Genomic DNA, 17118 nt, shown 5'->3' on the forward strand with positions numbered 1-17118 from the left:
AGGAACTGAGGGTATGTACTAAAGATGGCTGTGAGAAAGCAGGTACTGATTAATGGAGGGGACACTGGCTGGTGAGGAAGAACCCGCAACATGGAGATTAACTAAAAGAAATGAGAGAGAGGGCTCCTCTAGTAGAGATACTCAGTCCATAACCGACTTCCACTCTTACCCATCCTATTCAAGCTCCCAGAAGCAGGGCCCAGATATTTAGGAAAAGCTTCCTATACCACTTCCAGGCATTTATCTGAAGAAAAGAAAAATACTAACTGGAAAAGATATGTGTACCTCCATGTTCATTGCAGCAGTATTGACACCAGCCAAGATAGGGAAACAACCTGTGGTCATCAATGAATGAATGGATAAAGAAAACATACACACACACATACACATACACATAGAGGAATATTATTCAGCCATAAAAAAGAGGAAGTCTTGCCATTTGTAACAACATAGACAGACCTTGAGGTGTTTATGCTAAGTAAAATTATGTCAGAGAAAGACAAATACTGTATGATCTTTTTAAAAAAAGGGTTTATTTACTTATTTCAGAGAGAATTAGAGAGAGAGAGAGAGAGTATGAGAGGGGAGAGGGTCAGAGGTAGAAGCAGACTCCCTACTGAGTAGGTAGCCCAATGCAGGACTCGATCCTGGGACTCCAGGATCATGACCTGAGCTGAAGGCAGTTGCTTAACCAACTGAGCCACCCAGACACTCAGTATGATCTTTTTTTTTTTTTTTAAGATTTTATTTATTTATTTGATAGACAGAGATCATAAGTAGGCAGAGAGGCAGACAGAGAGAGAGGGGGAAGCAGGCTTCCTGCTGAGCAGAGAGAGCAGAGAGCAGAGAGATCGAGAGGGGCTCGATCCCAGGACCCTGAGACCATGAGCCGAGCCGAAGGCAGAGGCTTAACCCACTGAGCCGCCCAGGCGCCCCTGATCTTTTTTTAATGTGGTATCTTTTTTAAAAGCAAGTAAACACCCAGGTCACAGACACAGAAAGCAGACTGGTGGTTGCCAAAGGGTTGTGGGAGTGGGGAGAGGGAATGGGTGAACTGTTTTTGTTTTTTAGTTTAAATAAACTGTTAATTTTTTTTTTTTAAGCACAGACATGTGTTATTACCAAATACCCCAAAAAAGCCCTTAATGTGAAAGACAGAAACAGAAAAATAAAGGACCTGGAGGGAACAAACCCATGAAAAAGAAAACTTCGAAAGAGATCAGCATTAATACACTGATGTAAGAGATGATGATGATGATGGTGATATAACCCTGGGATAATAACAAGATGCTTTAAAAAAAAAAAAAGGAACATTTAGGGAAGAAAAAGGACTGTTGCAAATCATTATGTTAGCAAAAATAAAAATCTCAATAGAAAGATTGAGAGATAAAGTTGGGGAAATCTGGAAAGTACAGAAAAAGATAAAGGAGAGAAAAGATTTGAATGTGAGGGGGCCATTCCACAAAGTCTAACATTCAAATAATAGAAATTCCGGGAAAAAAGAACAAAGGAAAAGAAATCAAATAATTAACATCTAAGGATGTCAAATTTCCAGACTGACAGGAAACATCCAGCAACCAGTGGAGAGTGGATGAAAATACCCACACCAAGGCATACATACTCAAAGTTTCAGAACAATGCAGCCAAAGGGAAGATGCTACAAATGTTCAGGAAGAAAAAAATGGGAAACAAAGGTAAGGAATCAGATTGGCTTGGGAAACAGCTACAGAAGGTTAAAGGATAGCACAGTTAAACGGTTTCAAAATCCTGAAGAGGAACTATTTCCAACCTGGAATTCTCTAACCACACTATCCATCATATATTTTCAGGTGTGCAACATCTCAAAAAACAAACCTCTTGTTTGCAGGAAGCTGGGCATGTACTTGCCAAATAAGGGGATAAACCAAGAAAGAGAAAACTATGATGTAAGAAACTGGGAATGCAAATCCGGAGACAGGCAAAAGGCATTCTCAGATGACTGGAAAGGGAGGTCCCAGGATGTTAGTTGCATTCTAGACTTACTGGATAGTCAGTCCAAATTGGAGTAAGTTAGGGGTTTCCCAGAGAGACTGCCCAAAAAGATGAAACTGACAGCATCTGAATGACTTGAGAACTCTAAAACTGACAAGAAGTTTGGAGTTGAATTAGTGATCATTTCATAGAAAAGTAAGTAAAGAAGGGGCGCCTGAGTGGCTCAGTCTTCAAGCGTCTGTCTTCTGTTCAGGTCATGATCCCAGGGTCCTGGAATTGAGCCCTACTTTGGGCTCCCTGCTTGGTGGGAAGCCTGCTTCTCCCTCTCCCACTTCCCCTGCTTGTGTTCCCTCTCTCACTGTCTCTCTCTCTCTCTGTCAAATAAATAAATAAATAAATAAAATATTTTTTAAAAAAAGAAAAGTAAGCAAAGGAAAAATAGAACAAAGAACAAAAATTACTAATTCTAGGGGAAACATCGTGTAGGAAAGTGAAAGTATACACAGTTTTAGTATACGGCTCAGTAGTAAACAGACTACATATTCATAATTAAAGAACATCTCTGAATATTAATATCATAAAAATTAAAATAAAATTCAAATACAACCTAGAAAAATTACCTTTTAAGGTATTACTTAAAAACATGATGAAGAAGTAATTCTAGTGAATTAAAATAATACTAAACAACACATAGAAGAAAGTCACCCAAAATTCCACTGTCCAGAGATAAGAAGACACTATTAAAAATTTTGTAGTATATTTTCCAATGATTTTTCTATGTGTATAAATGTATATAAATTTAATATAAATATGAATATAAATATAAAAGCAAAAAAGGAATGATACTTAACATTATGTTATACCATTTGAAATTTAATATATCATATAAAATTGCTATCATCAAATATGCTTCCACCTTATTTTTAATGCTATATAATAATTTATTACATGTAAGTCCTATAGCTTAGTTAAATCCCTGATGCTGGGTACTGCTATTTATTATAGAAAGTGCTAGATAAATAAGCATACAGAGCAAAGAGCTATGGGGTTTCTGATCTAAAAACTATGGTAACTTTTTTAAAACAAAGAGTAAAAATGCTTCTATTTACAAATGTTAAGTTACCAAAACAAGTAAGTTAAAGCACAAAAATGTATTTTAGCAAGTAAAAGAACTGCTGTATATCTTGATTGTGATGCTGGTTATATAACTGCATATGTCAAAAACTCACAGGCTATAAACTATTAGAGGTAAATTTTACTGTTGCAAATTACACCATGATAAAACTGACTGAAAAACACATGCAGAGATTTTGAAGACATGACTTTTTAATATGTTCTTTGAATCAGTGAATAAACTCACTGAAATCTAAAAACTTTGATGGATGTAAATAAGTTCCAAATGGGTAACAGAGTTCCAAAGAATCAAAACAGTAGAAACCAATGAAATCGATAAAATAGAAAACAGAGAAAGAAAATCAATGAAACCAAAAGAAGCTCTTTAAGAAAGTCAATATAGGGGCGCCTGGGTGGCTCAGTGGGTTAAAGCCTCTGTCTTCGGCTCAGGTCATGATCCCAGGGTCCTGGGATCGAGCCCCACATCAGGCTCTCTGCTCAGTGGAGAGCCTGCTTCCCCCCTCCCCTGCCTGCCTCTCTGCCTACTTGTGATCTCTGCCTGTCAAATAAATAAATAAAAATCTTAAAAAAAAAAGTCAATATAATTTATAAACCTCTAGCAAAACTAACCAAAAAAACAAACAAAAAACCCACCCAAAATTATCAATGTCACGAATGAAAGAAAGGACATCACTATGCATACCACAAAGATTTAAAAAATTAAAGGTATATTATGAGCAACTTTACAAACATAAATTTGACAATTTGAGTGAAAGGACCAATTCCTTGAAAACCACAAACTAACAGACTCATCAAAGATTAAATAAATAACCTGAAATAGTATATCTCAAGAAACTGATTATAGTAAAAAATTTCCAAAAGTAATTCCTCCAGCCCAGATGGTATTATTGGCATATTCTACTAAACATTTAGAAAAAGAACATCAATTTTAAACAATCTCTTCTAGAAGATAGAAGAGAATACTTCTTTTATTTTATGAGACCAGCATTACTCTGATATCAAAGCCAGAAAAAAACAAATGAGAATTACAGATTAAAATCCTCAACAAATATTAGCAAGTGGAATCCAATAGTATACACCACAACCAAGTAAGATTTATCACAGGAATGCAAGGTTGGTTCAAAATTACATCAATGTAATCCACCATGTTAACAGTCTAAATAAGAAAAACCGTGCGATCAGATTGCTATGGTCTGAACAGCTATGTCCCCCTAAAATCTGTATGTTAAAATCCTAACCCTCAAAGGTGATGCTAATAGTCAGTGGGGCCTTTGGGAAGTAATTAGGTCATGAGGGTGTGGCTGTCATGAGTGGGATTAGTGTTCTCATAAGAGATCCCCTAGAGTTCCCCAGCCCATTCCACCATGTGAGGGCACAGTGAGAAGGCCACGAAAGATGGAGAGAGCCTTCACTAGAAGTTGACCACGCTGTCCCCTTGATTTTAGACCTCCCATTCTTTGGAACTGTAAGCAAGAAATTTCTGCTGTTTATAAGCCACCCAACCTATGATATTTTATTATAGCAGCCTGAATGGACCAAGACATATGAACTGATGCACAAAAACATTAACAAATGTCAATATCCATTCATAATAAAAACTCCTAGTAAACTAAGAAGAGAAAGGAATTTCTTCAATATAACAAAGTGTTTCTACACAAAACCCATAGCTCACATATTATTTAGTAGTAATTATATATTAATGCTTCCTCCGTAAGATTCAGAACTGGTCAAGAATATCAAATTTCCTCTCTCTTATTTCACAATATTCCAGACGTCCTAGCCAGTTCAATAATGCAAGGGAAAAGAAGTCATACAGGTTGGAAAGGGAGATAAAACTGTTCATATTCCAACGGCATGACTGTCTATGTAGAATATCCCAACTAATCTACAAAAAAATCTCATTGAAGGGTACATGCACCCTGATTTTTATAGCAGCATTAGCAACAATAGCCAAACTATGGAAAGAGCCCAAATGTCCATCAACTGGTGAATGGATAAAGGGGATGTGGTATATATATATATATACACACAACGGAATGTTACTCAGCCATCAAAGAGAATGAAATTTTGCCATCCAATGACGTGGATGGAACTAGAGTGTATTATGCTAAGTGAAATAAGTCGGAGAAAGACAAATACCATATGATTTCACTCATATGTGGAATTCAAGAAACAAAACAGATGAACATATGAGAAGGGGGAAAAAAAAAAGAAAGAGGGAAGCAAAGCTTAAGAGACTCTTAACTATTGAGAACAGACTGAAGGTTGATGGAAGGAGGTAGGTGGCCAATGGGCCAAATGGGTGATGAGTATTAAGGAGGGTACTTGCTTTGATGAGTACTAGGTATTATATCTAAGTGATGAACCACTAAATTCTACTCCTAAAACTAATAGTACACTATATGTTAACTAACTAAGATTTAAATAAAAATTTGAAACAAAACAAAAAAACCTCTCATTATTAATATGAGTTTAATAAAGTTGCAGGATATAGAGTCAACACACAAAATGTCAATCTTTTTTTATACTAGCAATGAACAAGAGGAAATAAAAAAATTTTAAATCCCATTTACAATAGTTAAAAAAATATACTCAGGTATCAATGTAAAATAAAACACATAGATATGATCTATGCTAAAAACTATGAAACAGTAGGGGAGCCTGGATGGCTCAGTGGGTTAAGCTTCTGCCTTCAGCTTTGGTCATGATCTCAGGGTCCTGGGATCAAGCCCTGCATTGGGCTCTCTGCTCAGTAGGGAACCTGCTTCCCCATCTCGCTCTGTCTGCCTCTCTGCCTACCTGTGATCTCTCTCTCTCTCTGTCAAATAAGTAAATAAAATAAAAAATAAATACAAACTATAAAATAGTGATGAAAGAGATCACAGAAGGCCAAAATGAAATGAATATCATGTTTGTGGATTCAAAGATTCAACATAGTAAAGAGCTAATCCTCCCACAAAATAATCTACAAATATAATGTAATTCCAATCAAAATTCCAGTAGGAATTTCTCAGATACAGATAATAGGATTCTAAAATTTATAAAGGACCAACAAATTAGAAAAGCCAAAATAACTTTGAAAAAGAATAAAGTTGGAGGAATCACACTACCCGATTTTAAACCCACTATAAAGCTACAGTAATCAAGGGGCACCTGGGTGGCTCAGTGGGTTAAGCCTCTCTGCCTTCAGCTCAGGTCATGATCCCAGGGTTCTGGGATCCAGCCCCAAATCGGGCTCACTGCTCAGCAGGGAGCCTGCTTCCTCCTCTCTCTCTCTCTGCCTGCCTCTCTGCCTACTTGTGATCTTTGTCAAATAAATAAAATATTAAAAGAAAAAAAAGCTACAGTGATCAAAATGGTGTCTGAAGGACAGACATAAAGATCAACAGAGGAGAAAAGAGAGGCTAGAAATAGACCAAACAAATATGGCTATGTGATTTTTGAAAAAGGTGCTAAGTCAATCTCATGAAGGAAAATAAAACAGTCTTTTCAACAAACAAAATTACAAAAATATGAAATCTCAACCCATACCTTATACAACTAATTCAAAATGGATCAGACAGCTAAATGTAAAACTTAGAACTATAAAACTTCTAAGAAGAAAACTTAGGAGAACACCTGTGACCGGAGGCTAAGCAAAGTGTTCTAGACATGATATAATATAAAAAGCACAATCCATAAAAGAAAAAAAAATCAGTAAACTGGATTTCATCAAAACTTAACCTTTTTGTCCAGCAAGAGATACTGTTAAGGGGATAAAAAAGACTGGGAGAAAATATATACAATCACATAGCCAGCAAAGAATTTGTATCTTTGTATCCAGAATATATAAAAAACTTTGAAAACTTAGCAGTAAGACAATAAGCCACCCAATTAAAAACACTATACAAAAAAAAATTGGATTCTTCACCAAAGAGCATATAAGGATGGCAAACGACTATGAAAAGATGTTCAACCATCATTAGCGATTAGGGAAATACAAATTAAAACCAGGATGAGCAACCAGTAAACACTTATTAGAATGACTAAAATTAAAAATACTGATAACACTGAGTTTTAGCAAGAAAAAAAAAAAAAAGCCTGGAACTTGGAGATACTGCTGATGGGAATGTAGAAAGGTACAGCCATTCTGGAAACAGTCTGGCAGTTTCCCATAAAGTTAAAAATACACTTACCATATGACACAGGAAAATGGGTATTTACCTGGAGCAAGGATCAGCAAACGTACAGTAAATACTTGAAGCTTTGCAGGCCACATATGTCTCTATTGCATATTCTTCTTTTGTTGTTGGTTTTTACAAAGGTTTACAAATGTAAAGGCCACCCTTGGCTCACAGAGCCTTACAGAAACAAAAGTAAAATGTGGCCCATGGGGCACAGTTCGTTTACTCCTATTCTAGACAAAGGGGAACTTACATAACACAGAAACCTGTACATGAATATTAATACTGGCTTTATTCATAATTGATAAAAACTGGAAACAACCCAAATGTCCTTTAATAGCTGAATGGATATAGACTGTGGTATGTCCATTCAATGGAATACTACTCAGTAACAAAGAAGAATATTCTAATGATGCACGCAACAACTTGGGTGACTTTCATAAGCATGCTGAAAGAAAGAGGTCCATCTCAAAAGATTCCATTTATATGACATTCTCAGAAAGATAAAGTTATAGTGAAAGAGAGCAGATCAGGGGTTGCCTGGGGGCTAGAGGCAGAGGGTGAAATGTGATAACCAAGAAGAGTGATTACTGCAGCACAGCAGAACTACAAATGATTTTTGCTCTGGTTTTTCTCCTTTCTTTTTCTTTTTTTTTTGTTTTTTGTTTTTTTGTTTTTTGTTTGTTTGTTTTTCCACTTTCTTTATATTGTTCTGTTTCTCCAAGTTTTCGGCATTGACTTCCTACTTTTGTAATTCAGTGAGTTCCCCCCATCAACCCCAGAACAAAGTAATAATGAAAGGTTTTACTAAGGTACTACATTCTTATTTGTTTCTTAAATGTCCATTTTCTCACATTCATCAACAACCTCCCCCCCAAAGTAGCCTGGTCCAAATTTATTTTGTTAAACCACTGAGAACTGAAGTAGCTAAGACTTACCTCCTAAGCTTCTTTTGCTAGTATGTTCCAGTAAAAGTACTTCACTCTTTGCAAAGTCCCCGATTTGCTCAGTTTTGTTTTTTTCAACCTTTTAAATAGCTTCTTTCAGTTACCTACAGAACACTATACTAAATTCAGAGATCAGAATTTTAATCAAAGCTACTTTAATTTGATTCCATTGGGACAGTTTAAGCTATAGAACTCAGTACTACGTGCCTCAGGTTCCTGAAATGAGTAAATGGAAGAAGGGAAATTCTAACTTCTAAAGATTCCACCAAATTGCCAGGAAATCAGTGTGCAATGTAGGTACTTCTTTGCTTTGCTACTAGAGCTCTAAATAGCTTTAGAATCTGACCATTAAAAATGGAAGTTTAGAATTAGAAAGGAATTTAAAGATATCTGAACCCAAATCCCTCCCTTCACAGATATTTCAAATCAAATGCAAGAAACAGAACTCTTAGGCTGCTTCTTGCCTGACCAAAGTAGTTATAAAGAAAAACACACAGATGGTAAGTATAATTAATGTGCATCACCTCCTGCTCACTATCCCCCAAAGCACTGACTGCTGTATTCATTCATTCAACTAGTTTTATTCTCTTCAGAGAGAAACAGGCTCTAACACTGTGGGGAAGTATCCTGGGATTCCACCACAAAGAAATTAACTCATAAAAGTCAACTACAGGACCTTGGCAGAAAGAAAAAAAAAAGGAGAGAGAGAAAAAGTACAAGGTAAGGGAAATGAGAAATGAAAAAAAAACTGAAACAGAGACCATTTTAAATAGCACAGGCAATTCTGCCCACCTTTCCAGCCCACAGATGTATGCCCTGGAGTGAGCCTGAGACCAGAATCATGGATCCGCTATTCCTTGTCATTTGCACCTGTCATGTGCCTAGCCTCATGCCAGCATCTCATTCCCTAGCATCTCAATGAGCTGTAATTTAGTTATTTAAAAGATACATTTTCTCCCATATGACACTTAAGCAAACTTTCCAATGGCTGTAACATGATCTCTGCCCGCAAGAAGTTTGTTCACTTACTGAGAATAAAAGACACACTGGGGAATAATGCATTATCGATGAAAATATGCATCTCTGGTGGTAGGAGATGAAGAAATCATTGTGAGCTAACACATGAAGGGAGGAGATACCAAAGACATGGGGGAACAAGGGCCTGCCTGGATAGACACCTTCTGGAACAGGCAGCTGGTACTGAGGATGAAAAATAAGGCTATATCTGTAAACACGAGGTCAGATGACAGAGATACTTTTGAAAGTCAGATACTAGAATTTAGGCCAGGAGATAGAAAATTCCTTTTTTGTCAGCAAGCAGGTGACAAAAGTGAGAGAAGTGGCATCCTGAGAGGAGGAAGCAGCGGGGCTGTGTGAAAACAGTGCGTGCCCCACTGAAAAGAGGGCGGCTGTGGTCCAGCTCCAGTGTCTTGCTGGTATCTGGGAGCGTGGACCCAGATTCATTCTTCCGGGAGTGTAACTGGAAACGTGAGAGTTTTTATGACAGTTAAAGAAAGAGGACGTTAACACTGGAGGGAGGTTCCTCCGGAGCGAGCAGGAAGGAATGGAATCCAAACAAAGGGACGTTTTGCACCGTAACTGGAAGAAGGAAAGGAAAGGAATACCAGAAGACAAGACTGAGCAGCAGGCTTGGGCCAGTGTGCTAGAGCACCAGAATTTTGAATATTATCTTATAAACCACAGAAAGCCAGCAGGGAAAAGGAACAGGCAGTATGTGGGATGGAGGGAAAGAATGAGGGGCCGTGGGGATGGAGGAGAGCAGTTGTTAAATGAGGGGCATTGTTTCAGGATGAGAATGTGTGTAGTGTCTTTATATCCTGGAAGACAAGGGCAAAGACAGAAGGAGACAGTGATCAGTGAGATGAAGCAAGAGAGATGGGTTATTAGCTTTGGATAAGAGACTATCTCTAAATGAGATATGAAGCGTGAATGAGAGCGGGAAGAAATGGGGAAAGGGGAGAGAGGAAAGGGAGAGTCTCCAGAGCCACCGACCAAGCCCATGGCAAAGACGCAAGGAGTTAAAAACTGACTTAGGAGAGAGAACTGGTCAGAAAGCGATCACATATGTAGATATCTTAAGCGGGGCTGAGCTAGACTAAATTGGGGATGCCCCTGAAAATGAAAGAGAGGAAAGCAGATACAAGCACTCACACCAGCCAAGCACCCAAGAGGTCTTAAGTAAAGAAATTCAGAGTTGGAACTAATACAGCCTCTGGTGTGAGGCTTGACCATATTCCTAAACTTTGAAATCTAGGATAGCTAAAGAAGAAAGTATTAAAAATATAATCAAATGAGAAACGAATTAATTATATGACATATTTGTAAAATTTGCCAATTTTGAAGAGCTTTCATTCATATCCTCTCAGTTGCTACGGCAGCTCCGTGAGGCACACAAACTGGGTGTCACTCTTACTTAAAGCTAAGGATCTGAGAAGATATTGAACAAGGTAATGCCATAAGTAAGCACTATAAATCCCACTGAAATCCAGGTCTGCTGGGCCCTGAAAACCGAAGCATAGACAGCCCCTGTCTACTGAGATTACTAAGCATTCAACTAAAAGAGAGGTGTGCTACGTTTTCACGGGAGAATCAAAACAGCATTGTCCCTGGTAAGTTCTGTCACCCACACTGGTCAAGGTACTTAGCTCCCACCAGTCTTCATGTTCTCAAGTACTTAATGGGGCTGATAGGACCCTCCTCTGAGGGCTGGTTTCAGATTTAATAAGAAGGCACGTAAAAGCACTTGCTAGGAGGCCTGGCACATCAGGTACTCCGGGTAAGCTTCTCTTCTCACTGGAGGCATTACTAGTTACACATGCTTTGCCAGAAGTTAGTTTCCTTGCTGCAGAATTCAGTAAAAAAGCTTGCGGAAAGCTTTTCTTTTAACAGTTAAATCTTATCAGAAGATAAAGGGTTCCTAAAGGAAGCAGAGAAATTAACTCAAAAAGTGAACGCCAAATTGAAGAATCTGAGGTCACGAGAAGAAGATAACATCATTTCAAGATCAGGATGATGAACGTTAGAGCATGACAGAAAGGAGAGAATAGGGACTAATAACTAGAATACACTGAAGGCAGAGGTGCTTCTCACTGAGCAAATTCAAACCTGGAGTCTATGGAGTCCATATATGGACTTCAGAGAGTTGCGAACCCCTTGAAACTGTAAAACTGAGCATGTGCAAAGGTGCTGCGGTAAGCCCCAAAATGTCCACCCCCAAGGTATCCATGTCAAATCTCTGGAACCTGTGAATGTTACTCTGTAGGGTAAAAGATGTGATTAAACTAAGGATCTTGAGAGAAGCTTACCCTGGATTATCAGATGGCCCTAAATCAATGACAAACGTCCTTATAAAAGACACAGAGAGAAAAGACATAGAGGAGGCAGCAATGTGCCCCAGAGGCAGAGACTGGAGTGATACAGCCACAAGCCCAGGAATGCCTACAGCTGGAAGACGCAAGGAATGTCCCTAGTGCCTCTGCAGGGAGGGGCCCTGCTGACACCTTGATTTCAACTTGTGGCCTCCAGAAATGTGAACAAGTAAATTTCTGTTATTTTACATGCTTCTGAAGTAAACTGTTACAGCAGTCATCGGAAATTAATATAGGGAGCACTTCAGAGAGGGGGATGTAACTTCCATTAGATTCTAAAAACAGTTATCATGAATCCCAAAAGGTAAAGGAATTACAGCTGTAGGGGATAGAGCAAAACTATAAACAAAATGAACTAGAAATTGTGTAAAAACCTGCAGAACAAGTCATTACTTGGAAAAGGCCCCACAGTTCATAAATGTTGAAATAAGAAAATAATCGGCTGTCTCTGGCATCTAATCCAATATCCATTTCATTAGCTCTTGGGAGTTTAACCCTACAAATGCACCAGAAGTCAGTGATTCCTAAACAACCATATAGCTTATTAAAAATATAGGTTCCCAAGTTCCATGCCAATGTACCGACTCAATCTCCAGGACAGAGGAAAATATACATACATAAAGTCCCTCCAATAATTCAGATGTGCAGACAAATTTGGGAACAACTACTCTAAGGCAGGGGTCAGTAAACTCTCTGCAAAGGGTGAGACAGTAATTTTGGGCTATATAGGCCAAGAGGCAAAATTGAGTATATTACATAGCAATTTACATGACAAATTTGTTTTCCAACATATTTCTATACATTTTTTAATGGGCAAAATTTAAAATACAAAGCTGAATACAACTTTTTGCAATACGGGCCTACAAATAAGAAAAATGGAATTTTTTCTTGGGAGGGGTCATGTTTCATTTAATTGGAGTTCACAGTGTTTCCTATCATCAGACTGACTGCAAATGGTCATCTGTAAAAACTAGGAGCTGGAGATTTAAAAAACAAAACAAAACAAAAAAACACAACAAAAAACACTAAAAAAACAAAAACAGGTTATGGGCTGGATTTGGCCCAGGGGCTATGGCTTGGCCAACCACTACAGAAAGATAAAAGGAAGAACTATAACCCTTGCCCTTAAGCAACTGACAAATTAAAGAGACAGGAAGAGCAAAAGCAAAGCAACAGTGAAAAATGTGAAGTGGAATTTGGAATGCTTTATGTCGGAGGGCAGTGCGTCCTAACTACTTCAAGCATGAACAGTCTTTTTTAATGTCAAAAAAATACGGCAGGTATCTATACAGTAGTTCTTTTACCACTGAGTGAAAATATCCATCACAAAAAGCAGCAGCAAAACATCTATAATGCTTTTAAGGGATTTATTAATTAAAACAGCAGCTACATGTATTTGAAAAAGATTAACACACATTTACGAGACATATTATTTATTTACCCACAGGCGGTACTTAATGTGCATGGATTCTCACCCCTAGAGAAGTCTGGGGCACTGCAGCCCAAAGGTTGGGAACCACAATTACAGAGCGGATGCCGGAGAGGCTCAGAGAGAAAGGAACAGTGGAAGCTAGACCAGTGGGAGTACAGAGATCGTGGAGGCCAGCAGGGGGGCGAGGGGTCCAAGGCGAACAAGAGCACCTGGCTCGAGGGGTCCCAAACAGACCAGCTTCCACCACCTGCAGAGAAATGAGTGGTGGTGAGACACGAAAGAAATGTATTTCAGGGAGGCCAACACTGAGAAGAAAGGGGACTCGTGTCTCCAAAAGGCTGGAAATACTTCAGGCTTTTATATGGAAAATATGGGACAAAGGTGGGCAGATAACGTGCAGGCCGACAGTGAAGGTTAAACTGATCATCCTCTTGGGGTCAATCACGGATGGGGTCTTGGTGGCTCAGGGCTGTCCTTGTTGCTTGAGGGGGTGGTTCTGGTCCCCATCATGGGAACGCTTTGCCCTTAGGATCTTCCGCCTGAGCCAAGAGACAAGCTGGAAAGAAGAAACCAACTGAAAAGTTTGAGGTCAAAAACAGGGGCAGCCCAAGTCCTCTTTCAGGACGTCATGGTAAGTTTAGATAAGGAGGTAGAAATTTTCAAGGAAACTGAAGAACAGATTTGACGGTGTTAAAAACAAAAACAAAAACAAAAAACCGCACACACACAAAACCACAGACCCAAAGTGGTTGTCACTTAGATCGAGTTCCCAAACCGGTACTTAATATGCAATCTAACTGTAGTTCCAGCTTCCCCCAGAATTGTAGTCTTAACCTGGCCAGCCAGGAATTTTTCAATCCACACCAATGAGTCTGCCACTTGGGCCCTCACCATCCCCCAAAGAAAGATGAGGTAATCTGCATAAGACATTTTCCTTAAAAAAAAAAAAAAAAAAAAAAGACACCTTGCCTTTCCGCAAGAAAGTGGCTTTGCCTGGAACAATCCTTTTCTTTTGCCAATAGCTTTCTTGCCCTCCACCTTCTATAAAATCCTTTAGTTTTTGTACAAATCATGGGAGCACCTCTCTACTTGCTAGACGGGGTGCTGCCCGATTCACGAATTGTTTAGTAATTAGATCTTCAAATTTAGTTCAATTTTGTTATATAATAGGAAACAGGAAGCACATCAACAAGAGAGGGCAGGAGGCTGAGGGGACGCCTTGGTAAATAAGAGTTCAAAACAGGATCAAAGTAGGCAGGCGCTGCGTCACGGCCTGCCTCTGCCACCAGAGCCAACATTTAAGTGCTTTCCACGAAATGTATCGAACTGATAAGTGGTGCCTCATTCAATCTCCTCTAAGAATAGTTTCCTCAATATGTGAGTCGTGTAAGTAAATGACCAGGGTTTCATCATGTCCTACTCTAAGTGGTTCAACATCTAGATTCTTCCATCTCAAAAAGTTTAAACAAACAAACAAAAAACCAAACTGAAAAGCTTTCTTTTGACCCAATTTCTCTCTTGTAACTATTGCTCCTCGTCTCTCAGAGCGACACTTCCGGGGAGTCACACATTCACGTTTCCATCTGACCTCCTCCCATTCATCATTCACCTCCGGTGCACTCCAATCCAGTTTCCACTTCTACCACCTCCAAGAAGCTGCTCTAGCCAAATGCAGCTGCAGGCTAATAAATCAGCTCTCATCTTACAAAACATAAACTGTCAGCAGCAATCCTTCAGCCCTTCCCTTGGAACACCGTTGACTTCTGCCACCACGCTCCTAGGGGAGGCACTGCTTCCACCCCTCTAATGTTCTCAGAAGCTCCAGCATCCCACTCTCCCCCACCTCAAATGTGGGCATTTCCTCAGTCTGATCCTGGGCCTCTGATCCCTCAGAACTCACAGGCACCTACAATCTCCCGGGGGGATGTCCTCCAGCTCCGGCTTTAAATACCTACCGGAGGCAATTTCCCCATTCATCTTCCAAGTACAGGTTCCTCCTCTGGGTTCTGGACGGCGTGCCTGTGGTTATTGCTGGGCTCCACTGAGATGCTTCTCATCCGTCCTATGCTGAAGTTTTCTCTTTCCTCTTAATGTTGCTCTTCTCTGAGCTTCTCTGTCTACCCAGCAGCTCACACCAGAAACCTCACGGTCATCCCTGTCCCCTGCCCTTCTACCACATCCTCTATGGGCCATGACTCAGAAAGTCCTGCCCACCTTCCTCCTAGAAAACTCTCCAATCGGTTCACTTCCTTCCACCTCTACCGCCATCAGCTAGAAAGGCAGCTGTCACCTCACTGAGATAAAGCGAGAAACTTCCCGAAGGCAGCCCCTGCACACCCTCCTTTTCCTCTCATCCATTTCCACAAAGTGGACAGAGCTTGGAATTATAGGTATGAGTTTGAGCCCATCATTCCCGGACGTAGAATCCTTCAATGGCTTCCTCTTAGGATAAACTTCAGAATCCCTACGGGGCACTACAAGACCTCACTAGATTTGGTTTCTTTCTCTCTTCTTTATCCCCCACCCCTGCTCCTCTCATTCACTCCATGTTGCAGTCAACCCGGCCCTCCCTTTGTTGCCACCAACCTTCTTCATCCTCTGAACATGCTGCCCCTCCTCCAGCATCACCAGGCCAACTCCTACCTACTCCTCAGCTCTCAGTCTCGGTTTCTCAAGGAAGCCATTCCTCCCTGAAACTACCTGAAACTACCAGATTCAGCCCCCTGTTACTTGCCCTCAGAGCCCCTTTTCCCAGTTGTGATCACACGGTGGTCATGTGACTCCCGTCGTTTCCCACACGAAATGTCAACCGCAGAAGAACGGATGTGCTGTGCATTCTGCCGCTGTCCCCCACCACCAGCACAGTGCCTGGCAGAGCCGGCACTCAAATACTTAGTATCAGAATAGGTGGCTGAATTAATTAGAAGACAGTTAAACATAAGTTGCTTGGAGATTTCGTAATTTATAAACATAGATGTTAATATTTTAGTTGGACTATGGCTTAAATGACTAATGACGAATTACTTATTGATTAAAGCAGAACTGTACTGAGTTACATACCATTAGCTAAGCTTAAGTGTCCTCAAATGTATTTCTCAGACTATAAAAGCTAACCAGGCTAGCTTTTATTCATTTAGACATACCTTTCCCCAGAGGTTAACATAGTTGTTTTCCTAGGCATTAATATAATTATAACCATAATAACGATGATATTATTAATTCTTTATAGAATACAAAACACCATGCTATCCACTAAATATTAAGTCTTCACGAAAGATAAACAGGACCTCTACTTTTACCGATGATGAAATGGAGGCTCAGATAGGTAACTAGCTCAAAGTTATAAAATTAGCAAGTGATGGTGGGAGGAACCAAACTCATACTACTCAAAAGTCAATATTTTTTTCTAACATATAATGCTATCTCTAATCTCACACTTACTTAGCAATATCTATTTCTTGTTCAAAATACATCTGTATATACCTATCTGAGGTTTAAAATGGCTTTAAATGATTATTTCAGTTTTGAAATGATTCCTGGTGTTGGGGGAAAAGGGTAAAATAGGGGCGCCTGGGTGGCTCAGTGGATTAAGCCACTGCCTTCGGTTCAGGTCATGATCTCAGGGTCCTGGGATCAAGTCCAGCATCGGGCTCTCTGCTCAGCAGGGAGCATGTTTCCCTCTCTCTCTCTCTCTCTGCCTGCCTCTCTGTCTACTTGTGATCTCTCTCTGTCAAATAAATAAATAAAATCTTTAAAAAAGGGCGCCTGGGTGGCTCAGTGGGTTGAGCCGCTGCCTTTGGCTCAGGTCATGATCTCAGGGACCTGGGATCGAGTCCCGCATCGGGCTCTCTGCTCAGCAGGGAGCCCGCTTCCCTCTCTCTCTCTCTCTCTGCCTGCCTCTCCATCTACTTGTGATTTCTCTCTGTCAAATAAATAAATAAAATCTTTAAAAAAAAAATCTTTAAAAAAAAAAAAAGAAAGAAAAGGGTAAAATAGGTGAAGGATATTAAATTACACTTATCGTGAGTCACTGAGAAATGTATAGAATTTGTTGAATCATATTATATACATGAAACTAATAT

At 39.6% G+C, this 17118-nt stretch overlaps 1 protein-coding gene across 6 annotated transcripts in view; it reads right to left on the reverse strand.

Moving 5' to 3' along the window:
* The window catches only part of LPGAT1 (lysophosphatidylglycerol acyltransferase 1), a 120932-nt gene that overhangs the window by 50558 nt on the left and 53256 nt on the right, over positions 1 to 17118 (reverse strand). The window contains exon 1 of one of the 6 annotated variants that reach the window (XM_032319148.1): positions 14992 to 16625. The exons of the other annotated variants lie outside the window; for them this stretch is intronic. Within the exon in view, the coding sequence (XP_032175039.1) occupies positions 14992 to 15013 (22 nt within the window). The 5' untranslated portion in view covers positions 15014 to 16625. Of the gene's footprint in view, positions 1 to 14991; positions 16626 to 17118 lie in introns of those variants that run through there. 6 annotated transcript variants of the gene reach the window in all.

This window comes from Mustela erminea, chromosome 17 (genome assembly GCF_009829155.1).
Source record: "Mustela erminea isolate mMusErm1 chromosome 17, mMusErm1.Pri, whole genome shotgun sequence".
Taxonomy (NCBI): Eukaryota; Metazoa; Chordata; class Mammalia; order Carnivora; family Mustelidae; genus Mustela; species Mustela erminea.